Below are 27,725 nucleotides of genomic sequence, written 5' to 3'. Positions count from 1 at the left end.
AGAAAACCATGCAATTTGCTTTATATATCATGTCCCTTCAGAGTGGATTGTAATCCCTTTGGATGTCCTTTGTGATCAACAACATATTATAAATACATCAGAGAGTTAAAAGCTGTTTGGTTTGCAATGTAGTCAACGTCCATGCCATGCCCAAGCCCAATTGCAAGAGGAAATCAAACTAATTACTAATCTATAAACGTGTGCAAAGGTTTGTGAGTGTGCATACTAAAGTTCTGAAACGTGTTTGCAAAATGACAAATGGCTGACTTATTGATTGATGAAATTTAGAAATGATGTGACAGCAACGATCCCACCTAATTTTCCATTCTTGGCCAAAAATAAATCAACCTACTATTTCCAATTAAATGAAGGGTGTCTACGTTGGACCCTAAACCTCTAGTGGAGTTCTCCCTTTAAACATTTTAGACGTTTGCTTCTGTATATGCCATGTGTCTTGTACTGTATTTCTCAGATTGAATCACCCTGTTTTTCTCTAAATCCCTCCGATGATTCCAACCGATGAAACATGAACACATGAAATATCTCCAGCAGCCGCTCAGTCTCTCCGCAGCGAGGTGATAATGACATTTAAGATGTGGCGTCCTGCTGGTGGCCCACGGATCAAACACCATCAGCCGGTCCTTCAGGGGAGCCGTCTCTGTGATGATGGTGGTGATGTAGTGGCACATTGAAAAGGGTGGGTGAGCTATAATGGACTGCAGGAGCATGGTGTCCACTGCAGGCAGGAGATAACAGGAACTGCTCTGGAATTGGCTAGACGTTGGTCAAAAAGCACAAGGCAGTCTCGGCAATGAAAGAGAATGATGAGAAAAAGGTCCTGTCTCTATTTGTGTGCTTAAACAAGCATTTAAGGCAGAATTGCTAAAGTAGCTGCCGATTCCCAGCAAATGGATTTAAAGGCTTTATTTGTCAAAAACGACAGCGTATTTTTGGCAATGAAAATCATAGGTCTCAGACTCCTCCTGCAAGCAATACACTTAACATAAAGAGACATTCATTCATTTCCTTAGCAAAATCAAAGACACGAGAGGTGACTCAAAAAGATCATTGTAAACCAATACATGAAACAGATACCTAACCCTAAATGGTAATACAGTATATGACTTCTACTTCTATGTAAAGCGTTCTCACTTCCAACTTATCAAATCCAATCCCTGCGTGGGAATAAATAAGGTATCTTGTTTTTTATGTACTTCTTAATGTCGTATCTTCTCTTTGCTGCCGTGTTTTTTCAAATGTTTTAGTATTTTGACCTTCAGGAGCACCGTAAGACACCGAGATAAAGCATATAATCAACCATATCATACATGAAGTGCTTTACCACACTTGAATAAACACATCATATCTAATGCTTTATGCTTGTGTTGCGTGCGTTGCTGCTGTGAGAACACATTCCCAGTTCTATCTCATTAAATACGTCTGTTTTTTCCACTTGTGGGATCAATCGATCTATGATTTAATCACGATGGTCACGATGACGATCCTCCATGTTGGTCTTCTTTTCTTCATTTTTAATGCAAGTAGACATGTCATCTACAGCCTCCAGCGTCTGCTCAGAGCCTAAAATAACTCCTATAGCTTGATGTAATGCTTCAAAAGTGAAAGTAAAGCATTCATTTGGTCAGAGTCTGTTGATCACGTCCAAGTTGGGGGGATACAATCATCCCACAAACACCGTAAATCACGGCCTTTATTGCCACAGTTACAACTCTTCCTGCTCTGTGCAGTAAGCTGAGACAGCAGTTCACTTGAAGCCAGTTTTAATCTCAACTTTTCCAGAACAATAAATTATGGAAATTGTTGTAAATATAATCACATGACGTGTTTCAGAATGATTAGGGGAAATGTGAACCAGATGTAGACAACGTTAACTCTAAATGTTACTGGAAATCTCCATTAATTAAAGTTTGAGCAACATCTGGGTCTGGATCTCATCAACACACAACCTTCTCTGCCTTGTTTAATCAATCAGGTTTCCTTTTAGACTCGCATGATTGCACTTTAATGGAGCATCTTGTACATTGGTTCCGTATCAGGTTAGATATAAGGCTGCAGGAACACAGTGTATAGTCCTACTGACTCTGGGTGTCATTGCACGTAATTACAGAGCCGCTGACTGTAATTAGTTATGGTGTCGTCACTAAGCGCAGCAAACACTGTAATTGTGTGCAATAGACATCTTTTCATTTCACACTGAACTGGAGGAGGAGCGTTTTAATAGCAGCCTGTCAGTGTGGTGGTTATCTATTTTCCAGTGGATGCATTATGAGGTGTACCATAGCCTTATTTTAAAATGTGTACAGAAGATGATAAACGGTTAACACACACAAAGGAAGATTGCTCGGGGATTTCACAACACTCACTTTACTTGTGTGCACAGATATACTAGAGATAGGTGTAGCTTTTTGTATTTACACGTTAAGGTTGATTAAATGACTCTCTAAATAAATGTTAAGGCTGAACAAATTCAGTGAAAATACACAATAAAGGAATTGGGCTTGTTACCATATTCAAGTGTTGCATAGGACTCCATTGTTGTTGTTTTCTGGGGGAAATGGAGCTATTTATGTATTCATATTTATCAGGAATCTACAGACACGGCTAGAGAGTTTTCAGAGGCTTCTTATGAGATTTGTAGACAAAAACATAAATATCTCTCAGATTTTGGCGACTGCGGCTGCGAGGGAGTGCGTCGTCTTTCAACCAGAAAAGCGTTCGATCCCAGCCAGTGCAGTCACCATGTTAATGTATCATTGGGCAAGAAACTTAACCCTGAGTTGCTCCCAATGGCCAACGGTGTGTGAATGTTTGTTTTCCAGCTGCATGAATGAGGTGTGAATGGGTGAATGACTTGAGGGGTCGAAATGACCTGATAAAGAGTACAGTCCATCATTTTGGCAAAGTTTATCCTCTTCATTTATTTATGTCAAAGCTAAAACACAAACTGGATTTCAGTTCAGTTTATTCTTAGTAGATTATGTTTTGCTTCAGTACCTGATCAATATTTATTTTTTTACCATGAAATACCTGCTAAACCAAAAGCCAAGAAGACCAAAGAGTTAAATGATCTTCTAGGTGGCGAGTAAGAGGCCCAACATTGCCGGGGTAAATTGATGAAACTGATATAGGTTAACTTGGCTCTAAACATGTGTGTACACTGCCTGCTTAAATTCAGGAATTCAAACATCGGACTTTATAGACCTCAATTTAAATACACACTCACTCTGTGTTTGTGAACACACACCACAAGAAATATGTGCGTTCACAGACTCATTACCCCTATAAAACACATGGAAAAAACACAACACACACACACACACACACACACACACACACACACACACACACACACACACACACACACACACACACACACACACACACACACACACACACACACACACACACAGTTCAAACAGACAACAGGAGGCAGCGAGGTCATCACTATCGCCATGGTAACAGGCAACACAGTGATGCAAGCCGTCATGATGTCATTGAATAAATCTGTCGGGGCCGGCGGGTGTTGTTGTAACCGCAGGAATTGTGGGGGATTTTGTGCCTTTGGTATTGAGTCAAATCTGGCAGCGTTGTGAGAGGCAGAGCATCGAGACAAAGGGAGGATTTCTCAACGAGGTTTATTCTTTCAAAACACATGAAAAGATCTTCATCGGAGCGTGCCTGCCCTCACGGTGCGTGTACATGTCACAACACAGACTGGAAACGTACGAGCCCTTTGAGGAGAGACAGCGGAGGTAGATGACTCGGAGCAGAGAGGAAATAATAACGTTATATGTGTTTACATGAACTGCAATGTCCCAATATGAAGCATATAAAGTCAAAATCTGAACGAGAAGTGGCAACAGTTTTGATTACCTTAAGCTGAAAGAGGGACATTTTAAACAAACACTTAGATTTTTCCATTTGAATTGCTTAATTGATTGGCTTTTCAGGATTGTAAAAGTGCCAGAAATTTTGAACAAACATCTATACTGTAGGTATCGTTACATTAAATCCTATTCCCCATCTAAAAGTCTGAATAAGGAGTGGCTAAATGAACAGTTTTAACATATATTGAGTATTTCAATTTCCTAATTGAATGACAGTTTATAACCTGAAAGGCCAAAATGTTGAAAAGAAAAACCATCCATGTCTTTATATCCATTTGCTTTATCCCATTAACATGAGCGCAGATGAACACACATCTGAATAAGAAGTGGCTACACATACAGATTTGATGACCTTATATTAAGTCTTTAATATATAGCCGCTTAATTATTGGACATCGGAAAATTCCAAAATGGTTGAAGAAAGCATGAATACTGTAGGTACATATCAGCTTAACTTACATTTTGGGCATTTTTATTATTCTATGACCCTAAAACCCCAAATGTTTGCAGAGGAATTCATACCTACAATATGGATGGTTACGGTGTTTGAGTTGGGTTTGTTCATTTTTCAGCAGGATAACGGAAAAACTAATTGCCCAATTTTCCTTAAACTTGGCCAAAAGGTTGAATCATGGGCCAAGAGAGAAGACCTTACATTTTGGAGCATATCAAATCACAGTTTGGATACACAAAGTAGGTGCACACTAACCAATACAGATAAGGGAATACATTCAAAATAGTAAAGGATATTAAAATAAGAATTGAAGTAATGCACTTCTTTTGAAAATAGTGTCTTCAGTAGTATAATTCCGGTTCATGCAAGTCTTTATATTTTGTTCCACGATGCTTTTTTTCCTACATAATGGTTGGTGGGTTCTGTAGGTAGATTTTCCCACAAGTGCATTATTTTATATGTAAATAGTGAATATAAATGTAATCCAAAGCACAAAAATCAACACATTACAATCTTACACATATTTCACCAATTGTGCAGGAAGTACACGATATTACCAATAGTGTCACGTAAGCGTAGCCAATTTTCTTACAGATTATTAACCAACTTAATTTGTAAAAAGCAAATGATTATGTAATGGGATGATGCACAGGGAACCCATCTTTCTTTAAATATAAGAATACAAACAGAGCTTCAGTACATCATTTACGCTCACAGTTTGGCTCTCCTGTTTCCACCAAACAAGAACACAAGGTCCCTTAAAGTTTGCAACAGCAGATTTACAGCACAGGAAACTCTCTGACAGATTCAACATCTAACTCTGTAAACAGCATACTGTACACACAACGCAATTCAACGTCATTCAGATTAATTATTAAACAACTCAAATTCTTCAGTGCATTAATATAATTGAACATTACCAGCACTGCAACTCATAGCAGAGAGAGCCTTCACAACACAACACATGCTGGTGTTTAGTCCTCCGTCTGAACCGGGAAAACATCTGATAATAAGGAACGTTTGGGATGTACGAGGCATGCTTCCAGATGAATGTAAACATTTATAATGGCACGTGTGAGTCTGGAGTCTGCTGCCTTTTAAACACTCAGTAAAAAGTTTGGGAAATATAATTATTTGCTTTCTTGCTGAGGGGTTATGAGAAGGTTCACCATGTTTCAAGACTTTATGCTAAGCTACGTGTACAAACATGACATATTGGTCTTTAAATCTTGTCAAGAAAGCACATACATGTACTTTCAAAAGGCAGAAACTTAAATTGCTAACAAATTAACTAGATTAAATGTACTATCAACCAAGGACACATATATTTTACTAATAATAGGGTTGTTTTTTGCTAGTAATTAGCCTTTCCAATATGTTACACATTAATTAAACATATATTTCATTAGAAAATAACACTAGAAAACTCACTAATAACTGGACAAAACATTACATCTTTACAGAGCCACATTTATAAAAATATCCTTGTGGTGTGTAAATAAAGGAAGGACATTTTTAATTCAACTACATGGTGGTCTGGTTTTTAGATTTATTCCTCATTTTTAGATTCCCTTTTAGCCCACAGTGCAACACCCCCACATCTTCAAAATCCCAAACAGTGTGTGTGCTTTTACTCTGCGTGTTTGTGGTGGTCCAAACAGTCCAAAAGCATGAAGCAGTTTGAGACTTAGGGGTTCAAAAACAAAACATATTTTGCAGCGATGCAGGAGGCGCTAACCTGACCTGTGAGTCCACTCCGACCAGCAAAGTGGAGATAAAAGTAATATGCAACAGCAACATCAAAACACACCTTTTTTCAGGCACAAAACACAAGTTATAGAGAAAAATAGCAGACTAAACTCCAGCTAAGCACCTGGTTATGCATAAACATGAGTTCCACATCAGACAGCACACACAGAAATCGGACTTAAAATAAACAAGAGAAGATGCAGCTGGTGTGCATGAGCGGGCGAGGCTCTCCTGCACAATATGAAGCGATCAGCAGAAATATTAACCTTATATTTTTGTGCTAAGACTCCTTTTCACATTTACATATTAATGCAAATATAAGGCAGGCAACGAATACTGTACGGCAAACCATAATCCTAGAGTTGCACTGAGTGTGTTCACCAGCAAGTCTCTCTGTTAGCACTCAGAGCGAAGGCAAAATAAAATAAAAGTAAGCGACCCTGAGTTGGTTCATGGCCCATTGTTGGGGGGGGCGGGAGAAGTTCCAATAAGCTGCACGTAGAAGAGAAACAAACTATAGGATTAATCATCTTATTTACATATTCGTTATATTGTGCGGGTTCATATTTAACGTGTGTACTTTTACGTGCAGCTTTTTGAAATCTCCCTCCCGCAAGGCCAAGGCAACTGATGCAGGATCAGGCAGCTGATGTGTGTGTTTTCTGTGTGTGAGACAGAAAATATGGAGGAGGGGGGACTGATGGAGTTACACCACAGTGACCCCCCCTGCTGCCTCCACTTTCTCCCCAGGCAGGTGAGCTGTTCCCGGGCTCCTCCTGTTGTCCGTCCCCTCGGTGGAGGAGGTTTTCTCGGAGGAGGTTTTCACGACCTCAGCTTTAAGATGACGGTGGCGAGGATGAGGAAGAACGTGTTCCAGCCCAGCGTGACCGCGAAGCCTCGCCACACCATCATCCGGGTCAGGTCCCAACCTGAGGGACAGATTTACGTTAAGGCTTTTATTTACATACAGGAGGCAAAAGGCGACAGTATGTTGGGGGGTCAATGTTATTGTTGTCAAAGGTTGTTCGCCTTAATCGATGTGTGTCAGAATCCAAATACGTTAGTTTAGCTCAGCAGAAAGCCTTGAAAAAAGGAATATCCAAAAGGTAAAAAGCCACCCACCAGCAGGATTTACTCTAGATGTTACCTATTAAACTATTTAACAAAAACATCCCGTCATGAGATTTTAAGACTTTGATTCAAGACATTTTAATACCAATTAGGGAATATTTTTGGGGTAAATCAACTCAATGCCTTTAAAACATTTGAAGGATCTGTGGAAACCTTGAAAATAATGAAATATATTTGAGACACTGTTCTTTTCTAATTACTTTGATGTATTTTCTTCTTTGATCAGGGATGAGACACGTTGATAACCCAGATAAACACATCTCATTTAGAAAACCTGAGTTTAAATGGGATGAGACACTGAGGTTCAAGTGAATCCAATCAGTGAGTGTGGCAGGACGGAGTCGCAAAGTAAGAAGAAAGGTTTCAGCTAATCCCCCAAATTGATCGAGATTTCTGTCTGTGTCTCATCTTCCACCTCTACGATAGGCTCTCAAACAGGAAACAGCTCCTCTGACTTCCTGTGTGGGTGTATCGTGTAACACGGAGGGAGCTCTGCCTGTCGTCGCGGGGTATTGTCCGCAGACGGTGAGGTGAAGATAAAGGCTGAGAAACCGCTTTACCTTACCTTCCAGGAAGTTACACAGGACCCAGAGCTGATTAAACATTTAGATCCACTGGCAGTGTGCACGCAAATTACCCTCAAAAACACGCTTACAACACACGTTATGAGACAGGTGAGTGTTGTGTATCATGCGTGTTCATTACCTCGGTACATGATACAGCGAAGGGCTTCGGAGGCGTAGGTCTGAGGCAGAGCGAGGCTGAGGTAGCGGAGAGGATACGGGATACACTCCACCGGCCAGATGGTACCTGAAGTACAGGACAGGAGTTACACATGTACAACCGCTGCTATAATACAGTGTTTGTACCAATAATTAACCAAATCTGGTTCACTTTTCATCCATAACATCCTGTATAACCCACATAGTATTATTTCAATTGTTTCTTTTTTGCCCAGTTTTTACTTTTTTCTTTTAAGTATTAAGTTTATTAGAAGCGCTTAAGATTTCAGATTTTCATTTCCAACAACTAGATATGGTGCATGTGACAATAAAGCTTTTTAATCTTGAATCTTGAATATTTTGCAGTTGTGATGAAAACAAAACAAGCAAGGAAGTTAGGAAGAGACGGAAAAAAAAAAGATATTCCCTGGAAAATAATCTCACCACAGGGTCCGATCCAATTTCCATTTTCTATTTCCTGAGCACTTTAAAGACTTTTGGGTTTCAAAGACGCAGATCATGTGATGTGAAGGAAAGTCCCATAACAGCCACAACAGGGTTCTTATGGGAACCTTTTCTTAATTGCTATTTTCAAGTTCAAGAAAAAGCCTTTGAACTTCGGCTTTTGAGTCAATAACTGAAGATTTCTATAGATCTTTCAGAGAGCACAGCCTGCATGAGCTGATAGTTTCACCGAAGGATTGACAGTGTATCGCTCTCATACACACACACACACACACACACACACACACACACACACACACACACACACACACGCTAAAATATTGTTCCTTTTACTATATTGCAATTAATCAAACATATTGGCAAAATATAAAACATCTCCAGCATTAAAGTAATCCAAGAACTTCATATAGAACGGTAAAACACCCCCCCCCCTCACACACACCCCACACACACACACACACACACTGCAGGCCTACCGCTGAGGATGAGGTTGGGGTAGAAGATGCCGAGGGCGGCCTGGTTGGCGTTCTGCTCGTCGTCGATGGCGGCGGAGATGACGAGGCCGAAAGAAATGCCGGTGACGCCCTGCAGCACGATCAGGACTATGACCAGAACCAGGGAGCCTTCGTTCGGTATCTGCAGAGAGAGGGGTGAAAGAGAGGGGAGAAGAGTGAGGAAAGATCCCACACAGCTGCAGAGGACATACAAGTGGAAGAAAATGGTTAACATCAATTAAGATTCAGAGAGAATAAGAAGGCATATTTCTACATGCATGAGCTGGTTAAGAGTTGCACCGGCCTAAAAAGTAATACAAAATTAAAATTCTTAAAGGAACAACAACAATTTAAAAAAGGTATTGGGAAGACAAAATGCATATGTAAAAAAAGTTTTATTAACCCTTTTTTTTCCAGTAACCTGTTATGAGTGCTGTCTTTGCACCATGATGAACAAACGACATGGTAAAAATGCCCAAAACAAACTGATACTTTTGTGGCTCCTGAGGGAAGTTTGAAGTCTCATAAATTGACTCAAGTGATGTCATCTGAGTTAGCATCAATTTGAGTTTGAAAGAAGTGAGATCTCTGCAGCCACTAGCACAAAACACGCTATTGCCCAGTTGCATTGTGGGTATTGTAGGCGAGATGATTTAACAAAGAAGAAAAATGACAAAATCCATGGGATGAACAGCAAAAACAATATCTGTGGTTCTGCAGAATCAAATCTCAGTGATACATCATTGGATAACTCTTTTAAGGACCATGGAGAAGATAAGATCAAGAACAAATGGAGAGAGAGAGAGAGAGAAAGGGAACGAGGGAGAGCAGTACCGAGACAGAAACACTCTGATGCTCTGCACTGATCTTGGGACTAAAAATACTGCAAGATATAAAAAAAAGAAATGTCACAGCAGATTAAGTTTGGTTGTAAATCCCACAGACGGACAGGAGGCGTCGCAGGAGAAGGGAAACTATTTTAAATCAAATAAACACACAGAGAAAGGTCTCAAGATTAAAGGTGATAACTCTCTTAACTGGAGGAGAATCTGCAGCCGTGTGTGTGTGTGTGTGTGTGTGTGTGTGTGTGTGTGTGTGTGTCTGCACTTGTCCCCGGTGTGTCAAGACACTATCCGTCTCCCCTGACAACGTGCAAAAATAGACCTGCACCGATAGTCCACATGACCGCTCCGTAGCCACAGCAATCAAGGGCTGTTGTGGCGATCCCGCAGTGATCCCTAGATACGGCTAAAGCAGGAAGTGATTTATGTGGTGGTGGTCTCTTTGGACTTCAGCACCTTAATCAACACACGCATGGACACGCACACACACTGACAGACAGAGGGGAGGGCACACACACACACACACACACACACACACACACACACACACACACACACACACACACACACACACACACACACACACACACACACACACACACACACACACACACACACACACACACACACACACACACACACACACACACACACACACACACACACACACACACACAAAATCTATCCTCTCTTGTCTGAGGGCCTTCTTCCTGTATTGATTTCACACACATGTGTATTGGAAATCGATGAACACACCCTCATGTTCCCGACGGTAAACCTCACCCTGCTGACCTTCACAGAGAACAGTCGTAAATTCCCTCTCCTGTACATCGTCCTCTGTCTATTTCTTCGGAAATATATATATATCTTAGGGAGAAAATGTATCAAAATGAGTTTCATTACTTCAGGTTTTGCAGGTTAAGTCAGATTTTTGACGATGCAGTAAAAATGCAAATGACGTGCTTCAACGTGACACATTAACCTTCAATGTGTCAAACTTTCCACACACCAAATCACATCAGTGGCCTTTAAGAGGCCAGACTCAGAAATCTGCTTTAACAGCTGCTTTAGTGGTTGGATAGTAAAGCGAATATTAGAATGTGCCACTTTAACATCTATGGACACTGTTGTGGTTGCACCGACCCATTTCCCAATCAACAAAGGTCTTCATATCAGTGTGTGTGTGTGTGTGTGTGTGTGTGTGTGTGTGTGTGTGTGTGTGTGTGTCAGGAGGACGGACCTTGAAGACGAGCAGGATGAAGAGCAGCAGCAGCAGGATCTGAACGCTGATGACGAACAGCTGAGAGAAGAGGTGAGCCAGCATCGTCTCCAGAGAGCTCACACCTGGTGCACAGACATCATAATTAAGCATTATTAATCAGTCCAGATTTTAATAAGAACCAAAATACATTTCACAGCTTCTTCTTATGTTACATAAATCATCTTAAAGCCATAACACTACTCCCTTAGTGTTTGCTGGTAAACGTCATCTTTCTGCTCCGGTGAACCTACTCCCTCTACTGGTCAACCCTCAGATTACACTTACATGATGCAGTGGATTCAAGTTAATATGGAATGTCTATTAGAAACAGTGGCGGCATTTAAATCCAATTAAGACCTAAATAAGGATCCATAAGTTCCCAAACAACCACAATAGTGTTTACAAATCAGGATTTTTGTTAGCATTTAATTAAGAATTGAAAAAAGATATAACTTAGATATTTTGTTCTGAAAATGTATCACCATTAGTCACAATAATTCATTTTTACAATACAGAGTAGGAAAATAGCATTTTTTAATATTCATACTGGATTTGTTGAGTGAAGTTTTTGTTCTTCGCACAGTGTGAACATCTCAAAACATGCATAAACCTGTCTGCACATTAATGGACACAGTTTTAGTGTGTGTGGGAGGAGTATGAACTTGGACTCCTCACCTGCCACCCAGCAGCGGTCCAAAAGCCCCTCTTTCCTCTCCAGGACGAAGGAGAGCGCCGTCAGACCCACGGCCAGGAAGAAGGTGATACTACAGGGTGAGAGGGGAAGAAGGGAGGAAGGGATTGGACGTTTATTGAATGGATGTCAAAAGTGTTTAAAAATTCAATCAATTAAAAAAAACTACGACAACCTTTGTGCTTAAACTGACCTGAGCACAGCTCCAGGCGTCACAAATGTGGAGAAGTCTGTGAGTTTGCTGCCATAAATCGGCTCTTCAAACTGAGAGACGACAGAAACAAAATACTCTAATATGCACAGAAACAGATTTACAACTAAGGCAACACATGCAACATCCACGAGGCTCTTATTGTTGTATTGCATTCATTACTTCTATATCTGTGCTATAATTCCATATTTACCTTAATCGGTAGCGCCACCATGTACGACATACTGCCCAACTTATGCTCCACAAAGGACTGCGAATAGAGGACAGAACAACACTCTTCATTAGGGTGAAGATTTTTGGTTTAAGGAGAACAAATGTTTAGTAATAATCATATTTATTTTATACCTGAAAGGCTTCGTGTACTTTTTTCTGCAGCGTCAGTGCAATTTGTTGATCTACACAAAACATTAAGAGCAAAAATTCAAGGGATACTTTATAGCAGGCAGAGTACATATTAATCCTGATATTTGTATGAAATATAAAGCAGATGTAAATAACTACATGCATCGCATAATATGCCAATAGTACAATAGGATTACTGGCATTCCTCAAATAGATGCCAGATTATTATTTCATTTAAAAGCTCATTAAAAAGTTGCACCAAGGAGTTTATAGCCATGCATTTAATAGGAATATATCAGTGTAAATCTAAGAAAACAATACAAACTGTTAGATGTCTTACTTGTCAGGTCCAGCCAGACGTGTATTGATCCTCCATCGAGCACCTCTCGAGAAACCTGCCGCGACATCATCCTGTAAAACCAGAAACATTTCCGAAATCTAAAAATCTATTTAGCATCAAAACAACTGGATTATTTGCAATTCACGTAAACAAGAGGAGGGTTTTTCTGGAGGTTGTCTGCACATCATAAGCGTTTTACAGGAGCATTACATTTAGACGTAGGACATACGGAGATGATCATAAAGGGCCATAAAACATTGCATTTTGGTATTAACCAGCATCCTACATAAAAAGGTTAACTGAATATTGAATATAATGTGGATATTGTTGTCTGAGAACATACATCTTTCTGCAGGAAAGAAACGAAAGTTCAGTTAGCCCTAAAGTTTCATCCTCAATTGACATGCTACGTGTTTTTATTTTACCAGCAGTTTAAAAGCTACACTTTATTTAAAGAGATGTATTTATAATGTGTGATTTTCTCCTTCAGCAATGAATCATTTCCCTCAACATATCACAGAGTAGGTAAGGTGACATGCCACACAGTCATTAACAAACACTGAACTGATGCAAACTTTCACTTGATGAAATCACAACAGACATAACTGTGAACATATGCGATTGTTTTCCCATGAACCCACATGACACTTTTTGTTTTCACGTGACTCGGCGTTTGATTTGTTGCTGCTCAGCTGTGACAGGTGTGCTAGGGACAGGAAGGACCAGACTGTCTACCCAAACACACACACACACACACACATCTGAAACAACAACTTGTGCAGTTTGCACTCTATTGAGTCATCCTCACATGACTAGAGTGTGTGACAGTTGGGGTTTGATCGATGTGTGTGTGACAGAGAGACATGGCGTCAGAGGGGCGACTCCCTGCTGAGGGATTGTTGCCAAGTTTGTTTTTAAGTCTATGGTGACTATATGCCATCACAATGAAAGCATGTATATTTTTGTAACAACAGAGTGCATGGAGTTCTCTTTTAAATGTTGGACTATGTTTAGGCAGAGATGCACCACATGAAAACAAGCTTTCAGTGGACTAACTGAAACCCTTCACGTGAAATCGCTTAGAGTTGCAGCTAGGGGCGCTACAGCAGGCAGCAGACCAGTGAAGATCTATAGCTTTAAAATAAATCTCCAAAAAGACATAAACAATTGTTATGAGTTGATCTATGTGCAACAAAGGAAAGCACAATGCCGGAGTTTGCGAAGACGCTTTTTGAATTTGGTTATAAATTGGTATCCTATCGCTAATGTTAGCAGACACCTACAGAGTTCTGTTTGATGTTGTTTCACTACTGTATATGTTCTCATCGTTTTTGCATATTTGTTCGTTTGTTGTTGATATATCAAAGAACAATATTTGATGTAGATATTGCTTTATTTTTAGAGGTTATTATAGCTTTCTTAAATGATTTTTTTTATCAGTGTTTTAATTTTGTTTGTGTTTTTATGTGTGTTTATGTATGCACCAAAAACACCAAGACAAATTCCTCGTATGTGTTAACCTACCAGGCAATAAACCTGTTTCTCATATACTAAATTTTAATTTGACCACTCTTTGTTCATATAAATATTTGTATTATATAATTTATATATTTGTTTCTAAATCTAATTTCTCCCCGGGATAAATCAAGTGATTCTGTTTCTGATTTTTATTCTGATATGAAAGCAGACCATTGTATGTGTGGGGAGAGAAGTATTTGATAGATAAGTGGAAATATGTTACCTTTTTCTGTAATTTTGCCATAAATATTCAGGGATTTCTGTGGTATTGAAAACAACCGTTTCTCTCACCTTTTCGTCAGGTAGCTGGTGAAGTTCTTCCCGAAGCCGATGACGCCCCAGTACTCTCCGTTATAAATCCCTTCAAAAGCTTCCGTATGGGACAAGTTCACCTGTGGATACATAGAGAACATATAGTATATTACACCATATTTAACCTTTTCATATCGAGTGAATGCTGCTTTATTCATCGATACTGTGCTGCACATTTATAAAAAACATCCAATTATTTTTAATCGAGCCCCAGCAGATCATCTGAGTGTTTTATACAGCATATTGACAGGTTCAATGTGAAGCAGAGAAACAACATTTCCTCTCCACTGATTTCCTCGAAAATGGAAGTTCGGCTGTAAACAGAAGTGAAAGCAACCGTCCGACATCTGGCACTTCCTTTCCCAGACTGAAATACTTCAGATACCATCAGTCAGTGTGAGCTCTGTGAGCCCAGAAACAAACACACTTCTAAGGCTAAGTCTGGGTGTGCATACAGTTACAATCTGTCAGGCCAGACTAAACAATCATGATAAATGAAAGAGGAAATAAACCTGAATCAGTTTACAGGAAATACATCCGCTACAGGGTAAGAACAAATACCAGGATATCGGAAGAACACTCCAAGTCACTCTTTTTAAACACCTAAAATAATCCTTTTATAAACAGCAATATCTTTATTAAATAAACTCTGATGCACTTCAACATCAAGGCTTCAGTAGGGAGTCAAACAGATCTCAGGTGGAAGTTTTATAGAGGGATTAAACCCTAATCTACCACAAGGACAGGGTACTGTGACCTTATGACCTGGAGGGGTTATAGACCAATAAAAACCCAAGTATAGAACGTCATGTGGGCCCACAATATACATAAGTACCATAACATTTTAAAAAATGGCAATAGCTACAGAACAAAAAAAGGAGACGTGTAAAAAAACATTCAAATCTATTGCTTCTTTGGGACTCGGTGCCTGGTATTTATTATGGTGTGTCTCTCTGTTCCCTAAATAAAGAAGACAGTAAAGTAAAGAAAAATGTCCCACTTCCTCTTCGGGTGTGACACATAAGCTCATGGGGGTGACGCGTGAAAACATGTACTGAATACCTGGACCACGCTGGAGTTGTCCAGGAAGGAGAGCAGTGATTTGCTGTAGGAGGAGGGGGAGGTCTCATTGTTCACCACAGCAACGTGGATCCCTTTTGGGTCTGCTCCGATGCAAACACAGATCAGAGACACCTGGATGACAGGCAGCAGGAACTGGAAACACAACGAGCTGTGAACACCGGGGAAAGGGGGAAATGTCATTGATGATAAGGGCACAGTAACACTTGAATCGCTATAGTTCTGTGCGATACTGTCAGGTGTAACATACCCCGGCATTCTCTTCATCCGCACCATTGTTTTGATCATCAGGGCGGCGATGTTTCTCCACTTGGGCATAATGTGTCTGGCTCGCACCTTCCAGTCCGCTGAACACACACCAAAATACACATTCAAATACCGAGAAACTTTATTGGCATGAAGACCGTTATGGAAAAACAGTGGTACAGTTTGTAAAATGCAAAATATTAAACATTAAATATCGATGTAAATAAAAATGATTTGATGTTAAATCAATAAAAGAAGCTGGACGTAAATGAGGGATATCTTTAAAAAATCTAAATAAATAAAATAAAAATAATAAAATAAAAATAATAATAATAAAATAAATAATAATAAACATAATAATAATAATAATAATAATAATAATAATAATAATAAACTAATAGTTTTTAAAAATATATAATTAATCATTTATTACAATGCACTTACTTTTATTCTTGTATTTTATGACTCTATTAATGAATTAGATAATTATTCACTTATTTTCTGTTTATTATTAACGGTTTTTAAATGTTGTTTATAATGTGCTTTTATTCATAAACAATATTGATTGCCTTGTTGTTCAATTATGCGTAACAGCTGTAAATAAACATCCTTGCTTTGCCTCCAAAATACTTTTAAAACCAGTTTCATATTTATCATCTTGCAAAAACACACATATCATTAAACTGGTGTGAACATCTCTCTACAGAGGGTCATCTTTTGAGTATTGTAGCCTAATATGTCTGATAAACTGAAATTAGAGACGTTTTAAACTGGTACCTGAGTATTTGGGAAGGTCCTCTGTGGTTCCTGGTCCGACGGCGAGGATCGGCAGACTCTCTTCCGGTCTGCTCTCGAACGATTGGCTGTTCTCCAGCGGCCCCCCCTCTGGAGTGCCGCCCCGCTTAGAGCCCATCTGGTCGGACGTCTCACACAGCCGCAGGAAGGCGTGCTCCAGAGTCTGAGGCAGAGGGAAAGGTGTGTGAAGATGACACACAGAGGCAGAACACACATCAAGGCAACGTCTCCCTGCCAAAGTTTGTTTCTGAACATCATGGTTTGTGAGAGCTTGCTCAGACTAAAGGTAGACAGTTCAACAGGAACGCAAACAGACTTCAATTGGAAACCTTAGTATCAGACTTTCTAATTAATCAGTCTAGGTAATAAGCCGGTCAATTATAACAACAAAGCGGCGCCTCAGGGGCTTAAAGCGTTGGCTCAGCCTCTACAAAGCAGCTTGAATTGTTTATGAGATGTTTCACAGCATCTACACCTTCCTTTGTGGTCCCATTAACAAACCTCCCCGCCCTGACGACCTGCACCCATGGGTGTCTGTACATCCCTTCAGGGTTTTAACAAACACTCACTGCGGAGTTGTGCTGCTTCATGACGGAGTCTGGAGGTCCTTCAGCCAGCAGACGGCCGTTCCTCATGAGACCCACCTGGAGAATAACAGGAGCGAGAATATCTGATCGATGGGTGACATCTCTCTCAACAATATAAGGCAACATTTCTCTTCCTTTTTTTCCATTGCCATATGTTTATTCATGCACATAAAAAGACATATCACAGGTAAAGGGTTGCATGAACCACAATCTAGATATAAATAACCAGAGATATTGTGATCATGAGGAGAGAACATTTTCCAGCTTTCATGTGTCATGTGGAGGGATTACTGAACAGCAAAAGACAAATAAGAAGTGATATTTTAGTCCTCAATTAAAGTTAGCAGTTACTTCTGCACGTTTCCTTAAATTCATAATGAATGCACAAAAAATAAGGCCATAAAATCTGAAAGGAATACTTTGACATCTGGGGAAATATGCTTCTTTGCTTCTTGACAAGAGTTAGAGAAGAAGATCGATACCCGGCTCAGGTTTTCTCATTAAGTATGGAGCTAGAGAATATTAGCTTAGACCACAGTAGCATATCTTAGCGTAGCATAAAGAGCAGCTGCAGTTGCTAACAGCTAGCTTTTTTACATTTATGTTTGTGTTCTTATTACACAAGAGCTCAAAGCAGTATTAAGTCGAACTCCCAAAGAAAAACTAATCCAACATGATTACCTCTAATTAAACCAAAAGAGATGAAATTGGATTTTAGCAGCTACAGCACAGACTTTCACATGAAAAGCATTCGGTTTTGTTGAGGTTTTTAGATATAAAGATAAAGATTAGTGGTGTCTGAACTCACTGGATTTATGTTGAGCCATTAGTTAATGAACTGTATAGAGTTCATGTCCTTTGTACTGTGAGGCCCTGTTGGTGTTTTCCAGTGTCACCAAACGGCTGAAATGTGAAGCTACAGTAAGAGAAGTGTCTGTAATTCCTCTCTGACGACTGTGTTTATAAATGTGTCTCCTTTACTTCCCGTTGTCTCTCTGTATACGGAAACTGTCCGTGTTAGAATGTCGGCTGGGTTCAGTTCAGGCCAAAGATTTGAATTACCAGGAACAACAATCATAAACAGAGGATAAAAACCATGTAAATAATGAACTTCTTTCTTCCCAGTGATTCAGTTGTATGTGTTTGTTTGTATGAAAAGGCTTAAACATTACCTATCTGTGCAAAATAAACACACCACTAGTATCAATGTCACTTTCACACAGACTGCACTTTAGTTTTACGTTACATCTGAGTACTCTCTGACTTCCTTACCCCTTAAAATGTGTCATAAAGATACGGTTTTAGTTTCAATAAAAGGATGAACTAATTGTTAAAACTGCTGGTCTCTGTAGAGATGAGCAAACATTTCTTAAACAGGAGTAAATTGGATTTGTGGGGGACTATTTTCAGAGGTGGATTAGTACACATGTGGTGCTTTATACAGCAGCACGATGGAATGTGAAGGGCTAACATTAAATAAACGTTCATTGTGAATCCTTTACAAGAATAATGGAGCTCTATCGTACAGAGGAAACATATACAGTAAATGAGGCTTTGAATATGTGTTGGAAGGATTTAGTCCTTGAATGTTTGAAACCAAACTAAAAACATGAGCAAACTTTTGTTCGTTCAATTCCTGACGGGCAGAGCGCCAAGACCAACTCTATAGGAAGCGTTTGTCCTCCTGTCAGGGCTAATAAGGATTACAATTATAACAGGATGCACATATCAATGGACTCACTGTTTCTTTATGAAAAAGGCGGACCAGTGTGGACATAGTGCTTTGTTCTATTGATGTTGTGTGTGTGCATGTGTGTGTCGGTGCATGTATACAGTATCTCACCACATTGGCTTGCCTGGCCTCCTCGATGTAGTGTGTGGTGATGATGACAGAGACTTTCCCCGTCTTCACAATCTCCACCAGATGCTGCCAGATCCTGGAGAGGAGAGCGGAGAAACCAAAACAGATGACATAACGCCTAATCCCGTTTCTAGGAGCGCTTTCCTAAACTTTCAGTCAGAAAAGAGCTCACAGATTCGCCAGCAGTAGTTCGCTGCCAAGCAACTGATCTGCTTTTATGCCACGATACTGGAGCTGCATACTGAGGAGCAGCTTTGAACAAGGTTTCTCACATTTATTCTACCCCAAAAGTAAGAAAGGTGGTGTTATTAGCTTGCTGCCGTACATAAATATAAATATTAAGGGATATTTTTCCATGACAGATGCTTGTATGATTATATAGGGGCTGCAATTTCCTTTGTTAAGGGGGAACTACATAGGAGAACAGCAATGGAAAGAAAATAAGTGGACATGCTGCATGGTGTGTGTGTGTGTGTGTGTGTGTGTGTGTGTGTGTGTGTGTGTTTTACGTACTTCGACCTGAGCACAGGGTCGACTCCGACAGTGGGTTCGTCGAGGATGAGCAGCTCGGGGTTCTGAAGCAGAGCCGCTCCCAGAGACACCCTGCGCTTCTGGCCGCCACTGAAACACACAAATACATACACACACACACACACACACACACACACACACACACACACACACACACACACACACACACACACACACACACACACACACACACACACACACAAAACAAGAAGTGAGACAAAGAAAAAGAAAACAGAGATAAAGGGCGACCGAGGTGAGTCAGGTCCCACTGTGCATGGGGCTCGCTCCTGAAGGAAAGCAGCAGAGCCAATCCTTCAGGACCAATTGGCCCGACGACATGGAGGGAATACAACAACACCCAAGCGAGAGACATTAGGAGGAGTGGGCACTGGGACGACTGTTCATTTACTTATGGATTATTATCATAAAACAATAACAACATCTTTCTTCTTTATTCATTTTAAGGCAAATCAAAAATGAGCTGATTGATTCGACTTTGCTTTAAAGACAAAAGAAGGAGAAGCATAAACAGCCTGATAGAGGAACACACGTGCCACACGGTGTGCTCATACCGGGAATGTCTTTCCCATCATGCACTGCACTGGGAACAGTTTCAACAACATGTCACATAAAGGCTGCAGCCGAAAAGCCTGTTGACATTTTTCTTGTTACTGTTACATCTGAGCAACAGAAACACGGATCCATCTCACCGTGAACGCTCTTTGCCTGCAGCCGTGTCACACCACGCAGGACATCAATATTACATGAAGTGCTCTGGTGAATGAAAGCATGTTGGAGGGGCCTCTTTGGAAGGCTTTGTTATCTTCCAGAACGTTAATAAGGAGCAGGAATATGAGACGATTATGATAGTAGTGCCGTTTTTATTGATCTCTTTATGGGCAAAACATTTTCTATGACGTCTTGCAGCAGCCTGGTTCCACATTAGGATTTAAGGCAACAGAAATATTTGATAAAATGCCAAAAAAACTCTATTTATAATCTTATTTCTTGATCCTTTCCTTTTAGGGTTTGAGAGCTTTTCAGTCTTCACACACGATATTTGTCAGTGGAAAGAATCTAATTTAAGGAACTGATAACAGCAGAGGTTTATTTGGAAAGAGAGCTTTTTGTTTATGCTGCCAAAAATTCAACAAGGCTCTGCAGATATGACCCTTTATTTACAGGGACAATAAAAATGAGCTGCAATTCAGAACTGCTTATCTTTGGTAAGAAGATAACAAGTGAAGATCTGGTGTGCACAAGGGAATACATCTTTCAAAGCAGTACGGGACAAAGAGGGACTTCTTTATAGCATATAATACACTTCTGGCAACTTAACATGCTTCCCCAATTTAACCTTTTAAGGAGTAAATGGACCTTTGACTTGATGGCTTAACCAAAGCAAACAATCCAGTGTTGCAAAACTGACCTACTTTTCATTTGATTGGAAAGGGAACACTAGTTTTGGACTACTTTCTGTCTAATCTGGGAGGTTTCTTGTGATGAAAAGTGGGAGAAACAGCACGACATAAATCACTTGTCTTCTGATATTGAATTAACATGTAGAATGATTTATTTGCAACCAATCTCTCTAGGTTTTGTTCCATTAAATAACCTAGGACATCCAGCTAAAGAACAAATATCATAGTATGGCAGAGGATGGAAATGCTAATGCTAATGCTAATGCTAATGCTGGAGTTGTTAATTTATAACGATTGAGAGGGTTTTAAACTCTAACAGAGCTACGTGGACTCACTCAAATCTGGCAACACTGATGCATACATAAAAGTGGTTTTATGGTGAGGCTATTATCCAAAGCAAAGTCTGTTTATTTGACATGTGTTTCCTCTTCAGACAGTCATGGTTTGATAGCCACTGGGTTTACAACCTGTGGAGTAGAGAAGGAGGATGTGTGTGTGTGTGTGTGTGTGTGTGTGTGTGTGTGTGTGTGTGTGTGTGTGTGTGTGTGTGTGTGTGTGTGTGTGTGTGTGTGTGTGTGTGTGTGCAAATCATTTTCAGGGTGATTTAGGTGTCAAAGTCCACAGGCATCTGTAGATTCACTTCATAAACTGGAGATTGTAGCTGGGGATTTACTGCGTTTGACTTCAGGTTACCACATCTCACCTGAATGTAACATCTTTAAATCACTATCTGTGTCTCACCAAGCACAAAGAACTGCACGAAGAAGACTAAAAAAACGATTCATAATGTCACGAAAGGCATGTCCTACATTCAGTCTGCATACGGAAATAACAAACGTCTCTGGAGATGTTCTGTTCTAAATCAATATCACAATGATTTTCGACATGTGGTTTTACCTGAGGTTTCGGACCAGGCTGTGCTTCTGAGGTAGATCCAGGAAGTCTATGAGGAACTCCATGCGAGCCTTGGTGTCCTTCGACGTCAGGCCGTGGATCCGGCCGAAGAAAGTGAGCGTGTCGCTGATGGTGAACTCGCTGTACAGCGCCAGCTCCTGTGCGACAAACACACACAACCAAGTGTCAAAAACATTTGTGAGTAGATGTTTTTTATTTCACATACCACATATTGAACAGCAAAGATAGGTAGTACTTTAAAACCAAAGAGTTGAAAGTAGTTTTATTTAAGTTACTGCAGCTTTTTGATCTCTATATTACTACCTCCATTGTTCCTTTTCAGAACTGCTTTCAATATGAAACTAATTGTGTGTTATATGTTCTGAGTGTGTTGGTGTTGTTATGATTTTTATCCATTTCAACCTGTACATGTAAGGTGTCATTTAGGACCTTTTAAAAGCACTCTATAAATGAAATGTATTATTATTAATATGATCTGAATATAATGACAGCATCAAATCTGTTGTAAAACACACCTCTCACATAAAGCTTCCACATTTAGAAACATAAAACATCACTGTCTTGTGAATAGCTGAAGCTTTTGTCGACAAGTTCACATTTTACAAAGACTATACTTTGGATACTGGATATCTTACATTGAAGAGTATCAACATGTGTTCCTTATACACTGCCCGGCCAACAAAAAGGTCACACACTCTAATATTTCGTTGGACCGCCTTTAGCTTTGATTACGGCACGCATTCGCTGTGGCATCGTTTCCACGAGCTTTTGTTTATTTCTGTCTTGCATGAATTTTTCGCCAAGATCTTGTATTGATGACGGGAGATTTGGACGACTGCGCTAAGTCTTCCAGCACATCCCCAAGATTCTCAATGGGGTTCAGGTCTGGACTCTGTGGGGGCCAATCCATGTGTGAAAATGATGTCTCATGCTCCCTGAAACACTCTTTCACAATTTGAGCCCGATGGATCCTGGCATTGTCCTCTTGGAACATGCCTGTGCCATCAGGGAAGAACAAATCCATTGGTGGAATAACCTGGTCCTTCAGTATATTCAGGTAGTCAGCTGACCTCATTCTTTGGGCACATTGCTGAACCTAGACCAGACCAACTGCAGCAACCCCAGATCATAGCACTCCCCCCACAGGCTGGTGACCTTTGTTTTGACCGGGCAGCATATAAGTGTCAAACATTGTCCAAGCAAATCTGCTGTACATAAACAGCACCTAAATAAGATATAAAGTCTGGGTTAAAATGTTTTTGTAAAATCAAGAACTGATTAATCCACAGAGCCACATCTGAGCAGTATTCAGCGTCATCAAACGTCAATAATGATGCACATGTTTCTGTAACAACAAATGAAAATGATATGTTATATTTTGCCAGTGATTCTGTTTGAAGTTTACCAGAGAGTCTACAGTACAGTAGCACCCTAGGGTGTCACATTACATCCTCTCCGGGGTCACAGATCACTTCCTTAAGGGACAATGTGATGCTGAGCGTTACACACAGGGGAGGACGCTCAGTCAGTGTGTTATCAGCCTCATCGGGTATCCAGTGAGACAGTAATGAGACGCAGGTCACTCACACAGGATAAATTAAAGGAGTGCTTCAGGTACACCTCGGTGACCTTGACCCTCTCCTGGTTATTATATTGGCCCTTCTTTAATGATTTATCATGGTAGAATGACCTTTTGCATACATGTCATAAAGTAAGTGGTCTGTATGCTAACAGTGAGTTGGGAATAATTCGACTTGGCATCTGCAGGTTTAAGAAAAGCGAGCCTATAGAATAAATGTTTATCTGTAATTAAACCGGAGTTTAATTTAAGATGAGTTTAGCAGGGACAACCTACTTCCATCACGTTGGTTTAGATTACCCTTATTTTAAAAAAGTGTTATGGATTTTATTGTAATACATCTTAGTTTCTAAACTACGTCAATAAATAATGCAATCTTTGTTTGTACATGCTTGTTGTTTACCCTTTTTAGGTATGACAAGGGATATTTAGTATCTTCATAAGCCATTGTTGGCCTTTTAACCTCTCCTGCAAAATGCTTTAAGTACGTGCAAATAAACCAAACTAAACAGACAAAGAAAGCAGCTATGAGTTAGAAATGTGTGGCTTTTCCAAATATTCATGCAGGCCTACATGCATGGTGTGTATTTCTGTTGCACACATACACACATTTTAACAGAAGACACATCTTAGGAGGTGTGTTTACCTGCGGCATGTACCCGACCATCCTCCCTGGCACGTGATGACCAGGGAACGCAGGAGGCTTCCCCAGCACGCAGATGTGACCCCGTGAGATCTTCAGAGTTCCCACGATGCACTTCAGCAGTGTGGTCTTCCCACACCCACTGGGGCCCAAAAGACCATAACTGCAACACAGGATACAGAGCATTTCAGAAACAGAAAAACTGTATTAGTATATTTAATAAAGAGCATGAGAAGTAAGTAAATATAAAGGTATCAGTCATACCTAAAAGTGTTGTTATTTCATCGTGTGTTTTCAGAGAAAACAGTAAAGGGAATAAGTATGAGTTGGACAACACTCACAGCTCAAACTTGCATGTGCAGTCATTGTAAATGTGTAAGGAAACTATTGGACTGTAGTTTCTGTTACAGTGAAGAAGCTTAAAGAGTTCCTTGTTATTGTTTTTTTTAAAGGAAGTACATACTGTCTATGTAAGCACCTACAGTAAAGAATACAAGATGACTATATTAGATAAAGCTCGACAGTGACTGCAGGCTAACATACTGTAGGTACACGCCTGGGAAGAGATGTATAAGTCACTGTCAGTCAAAACACAACAGATTACAATGCACCCTGATATGCTGTCCTTATAGAAACCTGTTGTATAAAGGAACATGTTATACTTTTTCCCCAAGAATGTATTGATTTATTGGCTCTCTTTCAAAAGGCGAAATAACAAAGAGTTTGAAAGAGACGTCTGAGGAACTTGTTGGATTTCTTTGTTTGCTTTTTGAAGCTTTCTTTGATAGACATTCTCCCTGAAGAAAAGTAGACAGTAGTCTGAAAGTAGGTTTCTGAGAGGAAGTGGACGTTTCACCGTGGTATGTAAAACGTTATTTGCATGATGAGGGAAAGTCCTTCGCTGTGGCCACTTCAGTCAGAGAGGTGGAGGCGTACAATACCAATTTAATCTTATCAATGTGGTTGCTTCAATAACTCTGTGTTTATAGTTACGCCTTCTGCTTTGAACTCCTTGTTACTTCTTCTTTCCTTATTACTTGTTTTTTAGAGATAGCCACTGTAAAATAATTGTGTTTTATTGACCAGACTTGTTTAATGTCCAAGCAAAGGTTACAGATAGTTTTGGCGGAGATGAACAGATAGATGACTTATCCCTCATGTGTAAATCACAGCCATGCAAACCGATCTTATTCAGTGTGCTGCACTCACATGTGTCCCTGTGGCACGGTCAGGTTCAGGTTGTTGAGGACCTTCATCTTGCCGTACGACCGGCCCACATCTCGACACTGGATGGCAAAATCCTCCGGCCCAGAAGGCAGAGAAGCCTCCAGATCAGCTTTCATATTCCCCTCCTCAACTGGAAGGGAGGACAAGACTTTCTTAAACAGCTGGACTGATCTTCATGACTGTCTGACAGCACATTTCACCAAATAACACTGAGCAAACAGGACAAAAGGACAGCAAAAACTCACATGGCTGAAGATAAAAATCCTTCGCTATCATACCACAGCTCAGCACTACAGTAATACTCATGGGATGGCGTACTTTCCCACCTAATTTAAGGTGTGGCTTACTCATAAATGCACATTCATTATACAGTAAAAGTGAGTGAGTGAAAGTATGTTTTCAAACACTCAGCATCAGATCTTGTCAACAGGAAGGTTGTGGTTATGGTAGACACATAATACGCACATATTTGGGTCAGTCAGAGGCAGGATCAGCCAAGCACAATTAAATTTGGCGGGAAGGGTAAATCCCGCCGCCTTTGTTTTGTAATCAGTCACAGGAAAGAGTACCATACATATTAAATAAGATGAAAAGTGAACAAATACTTTATTAAACAACCTCTTAGACACATAGGTTGTAGCTGTGATCCTCCTTTTAACTTTTAAGGGGTATAAAACGACTGGTGAGAACATAACAACAAACCCTTACTGAACTCATTGAGCAAGTTGCTGCTGCAAATTCCTGAGATTTTTTTTTCTGATGAACAAAGCACCTGCCTCCTGACTGTGTTTACCTCCTGAGCTACATCAGTCAGAGTGAAAGTTTAAGATACTTTACAGTATCTATCTGCAAAACATTTAAGTAAGCATGCCCTTAAACCACTGAGAGAGGTTGGTCTATTTTTAAGAATAAAAAAAGGGAAGAGAAACAAGTTTGCTCTTTAATCCAAATCTTACTTCTGGCACAACACAATAAAGAATACTCCTATCTTCTTCTTCTTCTTAGCAGTTTCTTGTCCAGCTGCAGCAGACAGAGTATTTGGGTCGTAAAACAAGCCTTTGCCCAGTAATCTCCAACAGCCACGTTCTTTGAAGGGCTTTCCTGGGTTCTCCAGCTAACTCTCTCCTTAAATCCTGCATCTCTCATTCACCAGTGAGGAGATTATGGGGTTTGCATTGTGTAATCTGGCACATTTGGTTGCCCTCACCGTTGACACTATAACCTACTTCTGCAAAATATACACAAAGACAGATCTCACTCTGTATCTATATAGAGTGAGATCTGTATACAACAATCTGATTTCAAACCCAGTTAAGATCCATTATCTGAGACAAAACTTGATAAAAAGGTATTATAATCTACAGGAAAACACACTGACTCAGAAAACTAAGAAACCACTCACCCTGAAGGAAAATGGTATGAAAGAGGAGAAGTGGAAAGGATGAAGGGCAGCTGATGAGTAAACTGTGAGACTGAAAAAACTAAAGCGCATGTGACACAAACATCTCCGCCCACGGAACGCAAAGTGGAAGAACAGGTTCAGTTGACCCGAAGACAGCTGGAGAACGGAGGATTTCCTCTAAATAATACCACCTCACACACACACACACACACACACACACACACACACACACACACACACACACACACACACACACACACACACACACACACACACACACACACACACACACACATACACACCCTTGTCAATAGACTAACAGGTGGCTATGCTCACTACAAACCATTAACAACAGAAATACAATTCTATGTTTTTTTAATCAAACTTCTGTCATTTTGCACAAACTCAACATATATTTGATGATAACAGTTATCATGTTGTCAGATTCTCTAAACTTTTAGTTCCTTTTTTGTACTAACATAGTAACTGCTTGATAATGTGATCCTACTCCACCATGTGAGAAAAGCAATAACATTAAACTGTTAAGCTGCAGTCCCTGGCCCTAACATCCAATAATAAGCAGGCTTATAATTAGAGAAAACTCTACATTGTGCATCTGCAGCAGGCTCCCCTGCTCCTGTGATAGTGGCCTCAATCAGCCCAACAAAGCCTATCTCATTCACGGTGCTCTGCTGAGGAAAATTCCTACCTTCCCTGCCAAGTTGTTGCCAACTTCAGCGTCAGCGACAAGCGGAAGAAACCGGGCTTTGACAGGCGAGTTTCAATCTCTCAGCCGCAACCGAGTCGAGTGCAACACAAACTGCGGGAGGATGGCCTCTGTGTGTCCGGGTGTTTATCAGCTCTGCAGCCTGCATGCACCCAGCTGCTGCACTTCTGCTTTCCACACCAGCGCGTCACACCGATCCCTTTTCTCGCTTCTCTCAAACGATCAAGCTCACCCTGCTTCCTCTAGCCACACATTATCTTACATTTTGTGC

The 27,725-nt window shown here is 40.3% G+C and overlaps 1 protein-coding gene across 1 annotated transcript; it reads right to left on the bottom strand.

Moving 5' to 3' along the window:
- Positions 1-3,637: 3,637 nt before the first annotated feature.
- abch1 (ATP-binding cassette, sub-family H, member 1) lies at positions 3,638-26,006 on the bottom strand. Its single transcript, XM_063874560.1, has 19 exons — positions 25,308-26,006; positions 24,102-24,261; positions 21,859-22,013; positions 19,523-19,630; positions 18,992-19,085; positions 17,131-17,205; positions 16,544-16,724; positions 15,771-15,867; positions 15,503-15,671; positions 14,420-14,520; positions 12,611-12,681; positions 12,274-12,323; positions 12,122-12,178; positions 11,911-11,981; positions 11,702-11,790; positions 11,006-11,109; positions 8,906-9,065; positions 7,948-8,052; positions 3,638-7,040 (listed from the first exon to the last, which is right to left on the bottom strand). The coding sequence occupies exons 1-19, from the start codon at positions 25,439-25,441 to the stop codon at positions 6,934-6,936; spliced, it is 2,088 nt and encodes a 695-aa protein (XP_063730630.1). The 5' UTR covers positions 25,442-26,006; the 3' UTR covers positions 3,638-6,933.
- Between the last annotated feature and the right edge of the window lie 1,719 nt (positions 26,007-27,725).

Source organism: Eleginops maclovinus, chromosome 22 (genome assembly GCF_036324505.1).
Source record: "Eleginops maclovinus isolate JMC-PN-2008 ecotype Puerto Natales chromosome 22, JC_Emac_rtc_rv5, whole genome shotgun sequence".
Classification (NCBI taxonomy): Eukaryota; Metazoa; Chordata; class Actinopteri; order Perciformes; family Eleginopidae; genus Eleginops; species Eleginops maclovinus.
The sequence above is the reverse complement of the archived record's forward strand: the minus strand, read 5'-3'. Positions and strand labels throughout refer to the sequence as shown.

Excerpts from the sequence above, each read along its gene's own strand:
- abch1 (XM_063874560.1), bottom strand. The coding sequence starts at position 25,441 with ATGAAAGCTGATCTGGAGGCTTCTCTGCCTTCTGGGCCGGAGGATTTT. Across the intron at positions 15,868-16,543 it reads GGACCTTCCCAAATACTCAG|CGGACTGGAAGGTGCGAGCC; the intron begins GTACCAGTTTAA and ends GTGTGTGTTCAG. Across the intron at positions 7,041-7,947 it reads TCGCTGTATCATGTACCGAG|GTTGGGACCTGACCCGGATG; the intron begins GTAATGAACACG and ends TCTGTCCCTCAG.